Source organism: Falco peregrinus, chromosome 1 (genome assembly GCF_023634155.1).
Source record: "Falco peregrinus isolate bFalPer1 chromosome 1, bFalPer1.pri, whole genome shotgun sequence".
NCBI classification, from domain to species: domain Eukaryota; kingdom Metazoa; phylum Chordata; class Aves; order Falconiformes; family Falconidae; genus Falco; species Falco peregrinus.
The window spans coordinates 16,447,045-16,464,257 of NC_073721.1; the positions used below are offsets into that span (position 1 = coordinate 16,447,045).

The 17,213-nt window shown below is 41.7% G+C and overlaps 1 protein-coding gene across 3 annotated transcripts in view; it reads left to right on the forward strand.

The window, feature by feature from the left end:
* The window catches only part of ARID5B (AT-rich interaction domain 5B), a 123,500-nt gene that overhangs the window by 12,191 nt on the left and 94,096 nt on the right, over positions 1 to 17,213 (forward strand). For all 3 annotated transcript variants that reach the window (XM_055799994.1, XM_055799936.1, XM_055800046.1), the window contains one exon: positions 1,838 to 2,063. In XM_055799994.1, the coding sequence (XP_055655969.1) occupies positions 1,838 to 2,063 (226 nt within the window). The remainder of the gene's footprint in view (positions 1 to 1,837; positions 2,064 to 17,213) is intronic.

Here is a 17,213-nt window from a genome sequence, read left to right on the forward strand (position 1 = left end):
TTGATCATGAGAACTATTTGGAAAATAATATTTTAACCAAAAACATGTCTGATCTCCAAGTCAGGGTTTTTTTAAAACTGCTGTTAAATAGATTTCTGTAGTGTAGAAATTGTGTAGTCACTGGTGATGGTATTCAACATCCTAAAAGAGGACTTCATCCAGAAATTGCTGAGACTGTCTGCAGACAGGCTGAAATTTATATATATGTATTATTTTTTTTCCATGCTGACATTTAATAATCGCCATGTAATAGCTATAAAATGCATAGCAACTACAGCTTTTTTATTTCAAGTGGCTGGTGTAATGAAATTGGGTGAAGCCATCCATTGAAATTGTACTTTGTAGTACCCAACGCTTGTTTACAAAGTATTGACGTTTGTCATAAACAGAGATTTAAAACGTCACTGTTATTGTTTGTTGTTTGGTGGAAGTTCTTATGCTGTGCAATGATAAAGGAAAAGATTTTTATTACAAGTTTGCTTAGCATATAAGCATGCCGTTCGTTTCTGACCAAATATTTGTTATTGCACTAAATGTAATGAAGGTGCCTGCTAATAAAATGATTTTGTATTATGTAAGAGAGACTGGAATATCAGATCTGCTTTTTTACTAGAGATACTTCAGGTTTTGTATTGTGTGTAACTTATCACAATAAAGCTTTTTTTTTTTTTTTTTCCTATTGAGCAGTATTTTATTTCCTGAGGAATGTGTTCAGTGGGAAGAAAAAAAACACAGAGAGAGAATCAATCGTGCTTTTCTCTTTGTTTAATAACTCAAAGAATTTCTCTACCCTTTGCAAATACTTGTGTTTATTTGAGAGAAAAATTGGTTTCTGGTTTATCTATTTCAAGAACCTGTAACCTTATTTAGTGCTAGAAATATGTGGTGTGAAAGGTGTGGTGGTGCAGCCAGCTCTCATTACAACATAAATTATTTCTGCTGTTTTAACTAAAAAATCTGGAATGTATCTGGCTGGATATGTGTGTATGTTTGTTTGTTTATTTTTTGGAGGCTTTCTCGAGCCTCTGCTCACTGGAGTCAGCTATAAAACATTCTGCTTATTCATCATGACTGAGAGGAGTTGATTGTTTCCTGGAAGGATAAAATCCAGCAATTAGAGCTGTTTAATTCGAGTATACATTCTGGAGGCTAAACTAAGTTTAAGTGCTTTTCTTAGAATGTATGTTTAAGAAGGGAAAAAAAATTACAGTTCTGATCTTGAAAAAGGTTTTAAGAAACATGAGAATGTGCAAGTTTCTTTTGGTGGGAAGCACATAACATTTATGTAGTATTTCTTTTGGGATTACATCACAGTTTTATTTAATTTTTAGGACAAAAGTTAAATTCAATATTTGTGTATAAGCCAAGGGAAAATGTACCATAAACACAGGAATTTTTTGGTGAGTCAGAGTTCCAAGAATCTGAGATTTACTTAGTCCATTTATTTCAGGACTAGCTATAACCATTAGTCATTCAGCCATGAATTTTTACATTTGCAGCTAATTGCACCTAAAAACCAAACTTTCCCTCAAGGCTTTGGGTTTTACAGAATGTGATTTGGCAACCTGCATTTCAAATGCCTTTTAGGATCATTGCTCCAGTCCCAGAAATTGTCTTTAGATCATGTGTATTTGCTTTGAGTAAACAACTAATATTTCCATTTAGGGGGCAGGAGGAATAATTCAAGTACTAGCTATTCTGTATTATGAAAAAATTAATCTGCCAACAGCAAGACAGGCTTTTCCAGTAGCCTGTGGGGGGGGTGGCATTATGGATTTATCAGTCATCATGGCGGCCCTCATGACGTGTCCTATTCTCATTTGACCACTTCTTGCAGGATGAAGTTATTGCTGTTTCGGAGAAAGTCACTGTGAAGCTTGAGGACTTGGCAAAATGGGCACAGTCCGATTTCTCCAAGTGGAAGTGTGGTTTCCGGGCTGAGCCAGTCAAGCCAATGGATGTCGGGAAGAATGGGCAGAAGGAGGCCTTGATGAGATACAGACAATCCACGCTCAACAGCGGCTTGAACTTCAAAGATATCCTGAAGGAAAAGGCTGACCTTGGTGAGTATCCCTTACTTTCTGCCATGGAGAGGGGCCCGTGGGTGAGTGTCTTTCAAAGACAGATGAGCCTGATCCTGCCAAGCCATCACCAGTTCCCAAGGTATGTCTGTGCTGCAGGCGGAGGTGTGGTGATAAGATACCCAAGTGGGATCAGGGGTGGTGGTGGTGAGTTCACTGCAGGCTCCTTCAAGAGTAGCATGGGGTAACTCTGTGATACCTGTCTGCTCCATAGACATGTCCTGGAGCAGTAAGGCTCAAATCCTGAAGGTATGCGCACGAAAAATTGTCAAGGGCTCTCCCTGGGGCTCTGCAGTCCAGGGAATCAGGTCAGAGCTGTGCATCATGGGGAGAGGAGCCTGACACATCTTCCTGAGGCCTCCTCTGACAGGCAGGGCAGAGTAAAGGCCTTTCACTTCTCACGTCCCATCTTCAGAAGCGCAGCATTGTCACCTGCTCCTTGTGCTTGTTCTGTCTCCCTAAGGTTGGCTTTGTGTCTTGTTCAGTAGGAAGATGTCCCTTCCATAGCCTTCTGTAGCATTTCCTTGTGAGCTTTATGTTACTATACAGCAGGGGTCCTCAAACTACAGCCCGCGGGCTGGATACAGCCCCCCAGGGTCCTCAATCCGGCCCTCGGTATTTACAGAACCCCCCGCGGGGGGTTGGGGGTGGGGAAACCAAGCAGCCGCAGATGGCTGCCTGCCACTTCATCCGCACGCCGGCCCCCTGGTTAAAAAGTTTGAGGACCCCTGCTATACAGCATAGGCCTCAGTGAGGTCCCCACTGTTCTTTCCAGATAGACCTGTACTTTCTTTCCCTGTCTGTTTTTAGGGAGAGAAGTGGTAGCTCTGCTACTTTGGATGGTTGCAGATAGACTTGCAGCTCTGGGGCTGCTTTGATGCGCAGACACTCAAACCTCTAAAGTCTGGGATGGGGGGACAAGGTCCAAGGGAGATAGGTCTCCTCTTGGTAATGCACCTGTTTGTGGTATTAGGACCTTGGATGCATAATAGCTGCCAGAGACAGTGCTTTGAAGTACATCCCAGGGACGTTTCTCTATTGTACCAAGCTTTTAACAAATGTTCCAAGCTAGAAGAGCATCAAGTTTAGGCCATAATGGGAGGAAAGGTGAAAAATTAAAAGCTAAGGCTGATGCATGTGGGGAAGTGCTGTTGTACCGATATGAACAGGTAATGCGGGGCCAAGTTCAGTGTTACAATGGCACGACTGTGTTGGCATTGAAGCCATGTTACTCTAAGCTGAAGATCTGTCTTGGAGGATTTATCTCTTGCGTCTCAGTTTTCTGATGTTATCAAATGGTGAAATGATTTTGTCAATCTTGCATTTTACCATTAGACATGTAGGTTGGAAGACTGAAGTACAATTTGAAGTTGATCTTATTTTTCATTACATCTCCAGGAAGAAAAATAATCCATGGAATTCTTTTTATTTTTCTTTTCCTTTGCTTTGCTGTGTGGTTTCTTCTGGTTCATAATTATATACAGTAATTTTCTCTGCTGTTGCCCTGGCATCTTCTTTACGCACTACATTTATTTGCATTTGTTTGTTGTGTCAGAAGAATCTTAATGTTTTTCAGACAGAACTTTTGTGTGTTAATGTTTTCTTGTTTTTGTTTTTAACAAACAAAAAAACCCTTGTGGTAAGTTATGAAATTGCTATTATCTACCCTAGGAGCCAAAGAAAATTATCTTTAAGCCTAAAGCTTATAGTTGCATGTTAAGCCTTTGAAAGTAGGGGTTATACTGAGAACGCTTCTGGAATGCAGACTATATGGTATAATTTTGATAACCCACATTCTGATGTTGCTCATTTTCAGTTGGTGGCTCTGGCTTTATTGTTGAGTCTTTTTTTTCAGTAGAAATGTATTTTGACTAATGGTTGATTATGATTGCATTTTTCTTCGTTATGACTGGTTGGTGGGAGTGAAATCAAAGGTTCAAGAAGACGTATAAGCTGATTAGGCACATTGATACAGGCAACTGATCTAGCCTGTTAAAGGCAATTGAAGAAATTTCTTAAATCTAGTACTAAGATGATTTTTTTACTATTTGAAAGACCCAAGAATTTAAGCATATTTTGCTTCCTGGATCTGAGAAAAAGTTCAGAAAAATGTTGATCTTTATTGCTTGTGAAGCAGCCCCCTTTGGTTGTGTCCTGTAGGCAACCTATGAGCTCTGGTGTTTGGCTTAACTGTGGGGTGGATGTTTAGCACCCACCAGATGAAGGTTTACGTCTCTCATTCTGAGTGGTTGATCAAGGTTGACATTGTGGTCTGAGAATTGACATCTCCCTAGCTGTAGGTAAAGGCAGTAGGATAACATGCTATGTCCAAGGCATAGGGATTTGAGCTGCTGATGTTGTATCTTTTCTGCTGTCAGAACGGCGGGTTTACTGACTGTTACAATGTGTGCCCACAGACCTTTTCCAGTACTCAACATCTTGCCAACAGAGCAACGCTCAGCTGCAGTGATCAAAGATTAATAGCAATAACTTCTGCAGTAGGTCTCCAGCACAACGGCATGGGGTACTTTTTATCTTAAAATAGGGCTGTAAACTGTGAGGGAGCGCGGTGCACTGTTGTGCAAAGGTCTCTGCTGAGAGCATCAGCACAGCTGTATTAGCAAGGCTAATCAGCTCAAATGGAGAGGTGGTCTCCCTGCATATCCACCACTGTGCTCGGTGCTTCACCCGTCGGGATGTTTCACAGAGGGCTTCCCCACCGGGCAGAGTTAAGTGGCTGTGGTGGGGCACAGCGCTTTGTACAGAACTTGAATCTGAAGGAACAAATCCGTTCTTGTGCTACTCTGGCAGACCATGGATGAGTCTGTAGCAATGGCCACATTGAACCCTGGCTGTAGGCAAGGAAGTTGCTGAACCAGGTGTTGAAAAGACCTAGATGAACAAGGTGGTCTCCTGGACCTGTTTTCTCCTATGAAACAGTGTATTTCCTTTACAGAAAAATCCTATAAAAGTGTGTAGATTCTGAAAGTTTTTCTACTAGATGTTTTTAAACTAAGCCGTAGAAGGTAATAGGAAATTATATCGTTACCAAAAAGCTCAAAAAAACTTTACAGAAGAAACAAAATCAGTTTTCACACAGTATCTAGGAGTGGTGAAGAGTGAAATAACCCGGATGAAATGAAAACATGGCTGATACAGAACCACAGAAGTGGCACTGCACAAACATACTTAATTAAACACGCTGCTAGGAGCAGGGCAGCTTTAAACAATAACCAGGCAAAGTGGAGCCTTGAGTGAGCACCGTATACCCTGTGCCATACACTCTGTGGCACTTGCTTAACCAAAACTAAGGCAACACCTAATTAATCCACAACACGGAGAAACCATGCACCTATAATTGAAAGTTGACCCTAATTCAGATTTGGTAGTTCTGTATTCTTTTTTGTTCCCTCTTTTTTTCTCCTCTCTCTTATTCTTTCCCTCTTTTCTTCCCTTTTCCTCCTCCTGTCTCTTTTTTCTTCTTTCATCTTTGCCTTTCTTTTGTGCAGAAACAGGCGTTTTTTCCTGTAAAATGCCATTGTTTTTATCACTAGTGAATTATGCAGAAATTTTCCTTAGGACTGTATTAAATAAAAGATCTAGCAATGGCATTTTTTTGTGTGAGATTTCAGCCTGAAAAATGATTTTTAAGAATTATTTCTTTCTGCCTGTCGAGATATTTATGTTATACATTCTGTCCCTTTCTACAAATATGTCAATATTGAATGCTGGCAGTTTATGTCTTAAGACTATTTATAGCTTTCTGAATATTTGTTTCAAATGTTGAGAAAAATAAAGAATAACAACAATGCAGCATATAAAAATAGAGTTGCTCAGGAATGTATTATTCATAATGAACATGAGAACCTGTTTTTCCAGAAGAATTGGTCTGATTAAATCATTCACTACTAAGGCCGCTAGTTATTTATTTTTGTCTTTAGAATTATTTAGGGGATTTTTCTTTGTAATAAATGGACTTCTATACCCATATTTGGTAAAGCAGTGGGAAGTCACCAAATGAGGAATTATTTCATTTTACAAAATTTTTAGCAACTAAGCAATGTAAACACTATTGGTTAAATATGGCGAAGTTGCATATTTGTATTCCTTGGGCTATAGTTCGAAAGAAATTCAAATTATTTTATATAACACTGCTTCTTACAGACTTCCTTTAAGTGAAGTATGAAAGCTGCAGTGTAAGCTTTATTGGCCTATAAATATGTCATTATAGTTGGACTACATTTATATGCTTTGGATTGTTGTTTAAGCCAAGAAAATATGTCTCTACAGGTTGACTTTTTATTGAAACCCTTTGAGGCATACAACAGAATGTATTTTAGGCCAAGGTTATTAAAACAGCATTTTCATTTTTGCAGCAGACTCATTGTCAATTATGCTGCCACAAACTGTCTGTGGATAGGCAGTTATGAATGGTTTCATCTCTAAATGTGTCTTTAGAAAAAGAAATAAAAGATAGAGGAGTCAGAGCTGAAATTGAGAGAAGAGACTGGGGGGAAAATGACTGGATTTAGTGCTCACCGGCTCTGTTGGTTTGGGTTAGGCTGAGCTGCAGCACTGCCTGGGTTTAGCTGAGGAACAAATGGCCGCTGTGCTTATGTCAGGCCAGGAAGGTGGGAGCCACTGCTGCCCTGGCCAGGCAATCTGCATCCCTCTGGCTCACGAGCCTGTTGTGGCAGAGGTCTAGGTTTGGTCCCCAGACTGTCATTGCCACTCTTTTTATCCATCCTTTATGAGTCTTTATCATGCCAAAATGTATGGCTGAGGTTGCTGCATGGTGGGCGCTCCCATTCCTGCACTGGCAGCGTTAGTAACAGCGATGAGCAAGTTCTGGTGCTTACTGAAGGTTTTCTGCAGTTACTGCTTGCTTGTTTGGGACCAGTGAGGGAGAACTGAAAGAAAATTTAGCACTCAGTCCTGTCCTGCCTTTTATTCCCCATAGGCACGCATTTGGGAGTGTAAAATCTAGATCTTTGTTCTCTCTGCAATCCAGGAAAATCAAGTACTGCTTCTAGTTGAGGTTTTTATTTTAGCAATCACCCTTTTGTAGTCCATAGGTGGTTTTCCAGCAGTTGTTTCCTACTTTGCTCTCTTGAACCCTCCAGTGAAGCATGTGGGGCAGGGGCTGGATGCTGCAGGACTGGCTCACCCTCTCATTTCCTTCTCTTCTTTACCAGTCTCATAATTTGTGTAGCTTCATGCAGGAGATCACAGCTCTTCATCGGATCTTGTGTTCTTATAAAAATTGGCCAAGCCACGCCAGATTGCAATGGGTTTGGAAGGAAAGGCAGAGTGGGGATGAGCTATCTTGCAGGACAGTGCCGATCCCTCAGTGCCCAGGCAACCACAGTGCCCCTCATGGCCCTTCTGATTTCACTTAACCAGTGGTCTTGCAACAGGCGTGATTTCTCCAGATGAAGATTATCAATTCGTAATGTAGTCAAACTATAATATTAATGAAACTGATAATCTGCAGCTGTAGCATGCTCAGCCACTTGTGGTGACTTCTAAACTCATGCCGACTCTCCTTTTTCATTGTTTGTCACGTGCTTCTGAGTTCAGGCTTGCCTGGCTTAACTTGATGCAATAATTTTCTGACCAACTAATTGTTAGCTATTCAGAGTGCAGCTACTTTGGATACTTTGTGCTTAAGTCATGCCTCTTAACTCTCTTCCCCTCCCCTTCTTCTCTCCTTGTCTGTGCTCTTTGCCTCTTCCTTGTGCCTTCCTGTCCCCATTGCCCTAGCTGAATGCCATTTTGATCTTGATAAAACTCCTGTAAGTGTCCCATTATCGCATTTTCCTCTCTGCTCTTGTGCACCGTATGTTGTTTTTTGAATTGTGGGTCAGAGTGACCTCTCCAAGTCATTGTAACCAGCCCAATTGATACAGCTCTTTTGCCATAGATGAGGCTATTACATGACTTGTCTGTTGTGCTCTGTGGAGCCTGAATGGAGGAGGATGGCTCCCTTGGGGAAAAAGGACTGTGGCTTGGCATTTTCTTCTGTTTGTGCAGCTCCTAGCACATGCCAGCACTGCTGCAGCAGAACGAGAGCACCAACAGGCTGCAGAGCGGCACTGTTGGGATTGATGTTCAGAGAGGCCATGGAGCAGGAAGGCTTCCTTTGGTTGTACATCTTGGGTTCAATTGCCACTTATCTTTAGTGTTAACATGTTTGGGATTGGAGATAACCAGAGGTGCTGAGCAGACAGACAATTTCATCTTGCCTTGCATGAAGAAGGCAAGGTAAATGTTTATTTTATTCTTTGTTAACCAGTTGGTTTAAGATAACTAATATTTGTTGACTCAGTTGCTGTCTGCCTTTTAAATGCTGAAAGTTGATGCTGTTGTTAGGTGTGGTGTACCCCCAATACACCTGTGATAATGATACATTTTCTTGGAGGTGACCTTATCTCCAGTAGTGTTTTGGGGCTCTTCTTCCTCACTTGCCCCTCTCTCTTGAACTACAGCTGCTGTCCTCTGCACCTTCCCCAGCTTCCCTGGGAGGAGGTTGGCCGGGTCTTCGGGAGGTTGTCTGTAGCCACCTGATCCTTCCGGAGGCCACGTGTTTGCCCGAGCAATGCTGGGGTGATTTAAGTGCTGTTAATTTCTTCTTTTCTCTGGGGACAGCCTACTTCATTACAGAGGAAGTGTATGGGGGTGACAAAAACATCTTAATATGCAGCACTGGCTATGGAAGCCTTTTGTTCACCACTAGATTGTGTTGAGCCTCATCTATTTGTGGCTCTTGAAAGGAGTTTTAACACCAACATCTCAAACTTCAAGCATGCCTTATCAAAGAGAGAAAATTTGGATTTCTTCTCAGACTTTGGCCTGCCTTTGAGCTCTTATAAAAGGGGGTGGTAGTGTTGCCCCAGGAATTGAGGAGGTGGGTATTTTGTTCTTTGAAATGCAGAATATCTGCCGAGAAATGTAAACAAAACCCCACATAACTTCTCTCTAGGTAGCCCCTAAATCACAGTGCCTGTTCCCCACCCCCACCAGTTCTTGCAGCAGGAGCAAGCTAACATGATTATCAGAATTGTGCTGATAGCAGTTGTCACTGTGTCAGCATTTTCAATTATGTATTGGTATGACAGGGCACTTTGTCGTTGGTGTGGAGCACAGCCATTTGCAATTGCAGTTCTGGTCTATTCAGAAACATCAGGGAAGGAATCACTGCTGCAAAACAAGAGGAGGAAGAGTTAAATTTTACTGCCTTGTGAAGCTAGAGGGAACTGCCCCGTGTTCCCCTAAATCCAAAGATGCAGCATTTTGCACCATCAATAAGAGTTTTGTTGCAGCTTCTGGTTGGAACAGGAGTAACCTACATAATTACAACATAAGTAGATAAAAAATAAGGACCATTCACAGTCAGTGTCAAAGCAGCCAGCATGGGACAGTGTCCCTTTAAAAATGTTTGACAGCTTTTTTTATTTTTGTCTGTTTTTAGCACCGAGATTGACCTTGCCAGGCTGTGTAATAACCCACATGTGTCTGCTCTCCAGGATTTTTTCCCTTCTAGTCACTGTTGGATCTTGCATTTAATTCTTACTGACCATGAGGTTTTGTTCCAGTAACTGGAAACGTGTGCCTCCTGGTGCAGCGCTGCTGTGCTCCAAATCTGACTTTATCTCAATGTTTGCCTTTTTTTTTTTTTTTTTTTTTTCTTTTTAACTTTTGGGTTTAGAGGGTGCTGTTTTCCTCCCCAGCCTTCTCTCTTGCTTCCGTTCCTGCCCATATTGTTTCTGGGTCCCAGGGGGAACCCAGTTTGGGACATCTATTGTTTTGTATCCCTATGCTTCCCTTGCCCAGCGCCGTGGAGGGAGGTGATCAGCAGTCTCCTCTGTGTGCCACGGTTCCTGGTTAGAGCTGTTGGTCCCTCATAGGTCACTGACGCCTTTTTCCTGCATTGTATCCTTTCCACGCAGCCAGCCAAAAATTGGCTGAGCACCGAGATCTGTGAACTAACCACGTATATAACGTGATATAGTTGGGTGGACCCTGAGGACGTCCTCTTTTTCCTGCCTGGCTGCTTTCCTGTGCTGTAATTCTGCGCTGCTGGAGCCCAGGACTTGGAGTCCCATGGTCATCTTTGACTCTGAGCACTCCGCTAATCAAGTTGAAGCTGTCTTCATACCAGCTAATGAATCATTCTCGCTTGTAACCTGTGCTGAGGTGCTCAGGCTCCTCTTTGGGTGCTGTTGACACCATGGCCAGATCTGGATGCCAGAGAATGGCCATGTCAGCATTTACGGGTACCTCAGCCACAGGAGGTGATGGGACCTCAGCTTGCCAAGGTGGAGCTTTGCCTGGGCAGGCAAGGGAAGGTGGGAGATGGGTAGGCTAGAAAGAAAAAAGAACATGTTGGGCAAGAGTGTGGGAAGGGGCTTGGCTTCAGTGGCCAAGTGGGCAGTAGCAAACCTGCTTTCCCAATGTGGGCAGCCTGGGCATCTCCCACAGCATTGCGTGTCACCTTTGCGAGCACTGAGAGGAGCTGTATGGGTACACAGGAGAAGATTGTGGTTCTGGCATCCTTTCCATCATTAAACTGAGTTTTAAGACCCTCAGTATCAATATTCTGACTTCTTAATCTCTTTTGGTTAATTTGGTTCAAGCTTGTCTTTGCTGGCTTCGTTACCCTTGAGCGATAAGAGCATTGATAGATGAGGCTGTTTGGGAAGGGAAGGGTTAAACCTAGTGTAGGTATAAATTGAAGTGCAGTTTGTGGGAGTGGGTGATAGAGAAAGTGTATATTTAAAAAATGTAACAGCATGATTGGTAACTTACTGGGTAGGTTTTGTATTGGAGAACATTGTGGCATAACCTTTATTTACTTCATTTAGTAAAATCTGTACCACGTAAAATAAGTTCCTCCTTAATTTTACTGCTAATAATAATTTGCTTGTAAAAATGAATCCTCAGCACTGTAAACCTTCACCTTGGGTCTCTCATGCTCTGTTACACTGTGAAGGACAAATAGTTAATGCCATAAAGAAGCTTTTGTTAGTGATAGATAATGTGTATTATTTTAGTAGAAGTATATTTTAGCAGCTTGTGAAAAATCAAGGTGAATTTTTACATCTGTGCACTGCTGTATAATTGATATATGTAGAAGCTGAAATTCAAAATAAGCTTCTGGAAGAGCACACATTTGATTTTCCTAAACATTTAAATGTATGTATCACACCCTCGTTTTAAGATGCCGGTTAATGACTTTATGAGCATGTTGGCAGCCAGAGCATTACATGTGGTTTGAGAAATGTGTCTGGATATGCTTGGTAAGCAGTATTGTTCTGACAGTGTACTAAAGGCCATCTTCAATTTGACTGTGCTCTACTCTGTTATGCTGTGAAAGAAAAAGATAATTCAGCAGAGCATTGTGCTGTCGGCTGGAGACGCCACACTTCAGAATACAAATATTACGAAGGATAAATGAATCATTAAAAGAACAGTAGCATAAAATATCTGATGAATGAACTCCAGGAGTCTCTGCTGGAATAAATTTAGCATTCACGGACAGTACCATACTATGTGAAATAATAGTATCAGTTCTACATTCAGATGCCAAAAACATTTATGGACCCAGAATAATTGTGAATTACAAGGCTATAAATACGTAGAGGGGATTTGGTGATATCATAATAAACCATGAGAAATTTGCTAGGCTGGTTTCTAATGTTACCAGAACCTTGAGATATATTTACAACCTTGTTCACACTCCTGCAGTTGTAGGGGGCAATTCTCCTCTCACAACACGTTCGTCATTCCCATTAATGCCAAGGGGAGTTACACATGTGTGTCATGAGTGGAATAGATCGCCACATGTTGTACAATTCAAGGATCCTATAACAAATTGAAAATCTAATTTAAGAAAAAGGTGGGAAACGTTCCCTCTCATCCTCCTCCACGTTCCCCCATGTCTTGTTTTGTGCCTGTGAACAAGTCTAGTGAAGGGAAAATAGGTAAAGGATGACAAGGTAGCTGCTGTGTTCCGGAACATCTTATCCACAGCTGCATCATTTTTTTCACTTTTTATTACTGAGAATCAAAACAACGAAAGCCCAGATGTTCTGGTCCCAGGTTTCTTTAAAGTGCAGGCTAATGCATTTTAAAAACGTGTCGTAAATACCCAGGGAAGGCTGGGACTGTCAGCCTGTCCACTGAAAGGAGGCTTCGCTGTTGTGATACCAGATCCATGCCTGATAAGAACAGTTAATTAGGAACCAGGGGTGAACCTGATGTTATATTCAAGAGCATGTTCAGCTTTCAGCATGTCCCACGTCACCTGTTTGTAATTAAGCTTGGTGTCCCCTGCCTTCCTGAATTGGGGGGTGACAGTCTCTGCAGGTACTTAGTGTCGGTTCACACATCTCAATATTAGATGGCTTACAGCCCCGGTGCTGCAGGACCTCTTCTGCTCCTAGCATCTTCCCCCAGCCAGCTGTATGGTGTTACTGGCCTCATCCTTCTTTTAAGTCATCGGCAAAATATGCATGTTCAGTGTGGTGCAGAGCAAGTCTGCTCAGTAATTCCACATTCCTTGGTGTTGCAGGAGGTCTCTCGACTGGCCAAGTTGCAGTCTTTCTGCTCATCCTTCTCATAGGTTTACAATCCTGGCTGTACATGCAGGTCTTCCTGGGCATTTGTGGTACTCAACAGTGGGAAGGGTCTGTGGCTTGGTTGACATCCCTCTATGTGGTCCCTATTTTACTTCTTGCGGCTTGGTAGACTGACCCCTGATATCAGCAGATGAATCGCATCCTTGAGATACATCATGGACCTTCCATCATTGTCAGCTGGTGAAGCAAAGAGAAGATAATTACAGGACCAAAAAAGCAACAGTGGTCATCAGCGAGAGGGGGGTCCTTGACAGCCTTGTAGGTGGCTTGTAGCCTTTAGCATGTGTCAGTGATAGGTCCTCACCCAGCTCTTGAGCCTGGATTTGCTTTGATCACTACCAGTTTATTTCATTGTCTTTCTCTCTTGAATTCATGTATGTTTTTGCTGTGGCAAGGTCATGGGATTATTGATTATTTGCTTTAGTTAATTACTACTGACTTTAACTTGATATCCTTAGCAATATCTGTGTGAGCTCTCATGGCAAACCCAGTAGACAGGGTGTAATGCAATCTTAATGCATGTTTTTCTCTTTAATTATTTTAAAACCACAGTCTCCACTTTTCTTTCACACTGACTATTTCCAGATTAAAAGCTTTGTGAGATGAAAATTAAATGATAAGGTACTATAAAAATCTATTTTAAGAATCTCAAATGTTTCAGCTCTATCTTTATTTTTAGTTTTCTTACTCCCTGAATGACCCTTACTTGTGACAGTGTTTGTCACTATACACTTCTAGTTTTGTTGCACAGAGAAAATCGCTGAAAAAGTCCTTTTACATTTGTGTTTTTCATCCTCTGTTCAGATACATAAAAATGTGGCCCCATAAGTTCTGTGGTACAGTAAAAAAAAAAAAAAAGAAAAAAGAAAACCCAACCCAAATAATTTTGGCAGTTCAAATGCAGAAACTAAAAATAATTTAATCTGCAGTGTGAACATAGTTTCATATTTATACTAGCATCTGGCCTCAGGAATTGAATACTCCATTCTTTAAATAGCTTCACTCTGGCTCTTGAATGCTTTGTGACTAGAACATTACCCTACAGTCATACACCTTGTTTACATATTTCTGTTAAAAGGCAAAAGAACTTACAGTACTTCAAAACATTGGTACAAGCTCTCTCCTCCCCTCTCGCCTTGGAAAAGAGAAGTTAAAAAGAAAAAAAAATGAAAGAGTGGTCTGAAAGTGCATTTTAAATTTAGTTCTCTCAGTTTGCTGCTGGGTACATATTTTACTGTCATTTGTGCAAAAAAACTGGAAAAAAATTTTCCAAAGAAAATGTGTGCCATTCCAGATGCCCAACAGTAGTCAAACACAAATTCATGTAGACTTTGTTTTCTGTGTTTGTTTTTAATCCAGCAAATGTCTTTGTCTTTAAAAACACTTTGCCTAGAGGCAATGAATCTTTTTTGTTACCCCAATAGTAGAAGTAAGAAGTAGGTCCCTGCAAAAGAAAAATATCAGAATAACGTAATAAAAAGGTAAACACTATAAATGGGTGGCTAATGATTAGCTTCTTGCAATCTTTAGGGACAAAGTATCTTTTTATAGTTTTATGATGCTTGCCCAGCCTGACTTCAGGAGGCATTGCATTTTTAGAATCGTATATTTGAAACTTCAGCTAAGCTTTACAAATTTAGTAGATCCCTGTTTAGTGTCTGTTGGTGAATGTAAGTCCAGCCCAATATTCTTCCTGCTATTTTTTCATTCACATGTCTTGAGGTGAACCTAGGAGCAGAAGAGAAAATATCCCATTTTTAAACCTTAATCCAGAATCCATTCGTATGAGTCACTGAAACAAAATCATAGTGGTTTGGCTAAAAAAGGCTTCATGTCCAAAGGGAATGTTCCTTAAAATGCTGGCACATTTCCCGCAGTGTTTCTTGAATGTGTTTTATATGTTGTCTTTGTGCTATTGTAAAACATCAAAGATTAGATCATGTAGTTTTGTGTGTGGGAGGCTCCTGGTATTTCAGTGGACTGGGCAGCTTGATCCAGGGCAGGGGGCTTGCTCCCTTGAGAGTTGTTCAGCCCCATCAGCTGCCTGCTCCACACCTCCCTTTGGGGGAGCCTTCCAGCTCAGGTAGGGAGAGCTTGAAGAAGCATTTCTTTTTCTTGTGGTAACTGTTCAATGTGCCACTGGTGCTCAGTAGCAAACCTTGCAGCAATGTGAGTGGCAGGAAAATTGGCTCCTGTGTGCCTTTGCGAAAAACTTTGAGAGAGAGAGAGAGTTGTTTTATTTTTCCTACCCAGCTATTATATCCCTCAACAGGAAAAAGCCTCCATCCCACTCGGGTTTTGGGTGGTCAGTGCCATTTTCTGTAGGCTTCAGACTAGCCTGGGATGCATGAGAAGGTCAGTGCCGAGGCCGTACTCTGCCACAACCTCTAGCCTTGATCCGCCTGCGGTGGAGCAAGAGGGAGGTGGTGCAAAGTTGGAATGGGAGCAGGGATGAGAATTGTTGGAAATAGCAATAAGGGCTGCTTCTCTACATTGCCACTGGGGGTTTTCAGGGTGTGTGACTCGGGGTTTTTTTGTTGGCCTTCCCTGCAGGGAAGGTTGGTGCTCAGTTTTTGTTTTTTAGACCTGGGCTGTCTGACTGGCATGTAATGAATGTGAATGGTGAAGCATTTAGCCTTTGGTGATTTCAGATACCATGTGATTCCAAGGCACAAAACATGTGATTTATTGGGTAAAGCCTATTGAATATCTTAAAGGAGTAGAGCAAGAGATCAGATGTGAGCACAGCAGCCTTAAAATATATGCCGTGACAACCTATTTAAGAAATTTTAGGTCTATATGAAATACGCAGGAAATGAGGCCAATTTTGTCCCTGCTATTTTGATGGCAGAGTGCACAGGAGAGACAAGGAGAGTGTGGACAGGAATTCATGTGTTTGATAACATGAGCCCAGCATATTTGCACAAATGAAATAGGAGCATTTTTCACCCTCTGCAGCAGAAACTCTCAGTAGTTTCTCTACCTCATTGAGAGACTTTTAACTGATCAGACATACCATCAAATCCATATAAGTTAATATGAAAAGTCATTCCCTGATTCTTGGCCAGTTGTGTACAGTGTCTGCACAAAGCAGTACCTCTTTGCCACCTCTGTTGGCTTGGAGAAGCACAGGGAACTGCCTCCTAACAACAAGAGATGAAGAAAGGCTCTATTCTGTATTAGACCCTTCTTCCTTCATCACCTTGTAGACAAAGTCAGTATAACCATAAGACAAGGTTTACATACTTTTTACCAGGACAATACTTGTTACATGTTGTTTCTAAAACAAGAGACCTTCACAAACAGTGAAGAAAATCAGCAGTTGCCAGAAGGACCTGTAATCGTTTCTGATCATGCTAATGACTGACCATTGTTTTCTGCTGCACAAATGAAGTTTTGTTTGGTTTTCTTCCCAAGAATGGGAGACGACTTAGTGTATGGCTGGTTTTCTTAAATAAGCACTTCACTTTCTACTTCTTAGAAGAACAATGCAATTAAAGTCCTTAATTGAAGACGAAGATTGTGACAAGAGAGCTTGTAAATTTTATTGTCCAGGCTCTGAAAATTTCTTTTTTGGAATTTTCTGTGGCAAATTTCTTAATTACAGTCATGTAACATTTCTTGGGCAGCAGGTATTTTTAGTTGGGCATGCAAATGTTTTGTTGGGTGCGTAGAAACTTAGAAAATACAGTGTGGTTCAGTTGTCTCTTGTTTTTGCAGTGGTTTTGTTACTTGTGCTTCTTACAGTCATAGTACCTCCAGCTGGAGAACAGTCTCTCCGGAAACAGAAGTCTTTGTGCCCAGTCCCACAATGTACTGTCACAGGTGATGTAAGGAATGCTCTGAGCTTGATGTGGCTGCCAAGGCACTTCCTCTTCATCACTGAAGGTTATCGAGACATGAGATAATGGGATGGCATTCATAGAAGAAATGAGACTGCAGTTTCCATTTTGTTGCTCCTTTTCCTTCAGAGCATGTCTGTGTGGATTGCTTGTAGGACTGAAGTTTTGTCTGTGTTTCCTTGAGAACTTTGCCCCCACTATTCCTAAGAATTTCCTGCTATCTCCATTTCCCAGTCAGTTCACTAGCCAGCTTGACCAAACCAAAATAGGACGTAAGGCTCCTTGGAGAAGTAGTTACAGCAACAACTTTCTTTGTCCTGTGCATTCCCTTTCACCAGATGCAGTGGCACCAGTTCCATGCCATTGACTGCTGACTCTAAAGCTAAGAAGCCCTCTTGTGTGTGACAGCCTGAACACGTTTATGCCAGAGTGAATCCTCAGGTTCACTTGGTGCAGGAACCGTTTTGATACATCTCTACCTAAGATGCAGAGGTGGCATGGTACCAACAACAGAGCTATAGTAAATCCCTGCCATTGCCTCCCCCATTTGCAAACTTGTGGGGATAATGGGTGCCTTATGGGTAATGTCCTCACAGCCATTGCAGCTCCCTTCATGGTCAGAAAATGCAGGTGTTGAACACAAGAACATA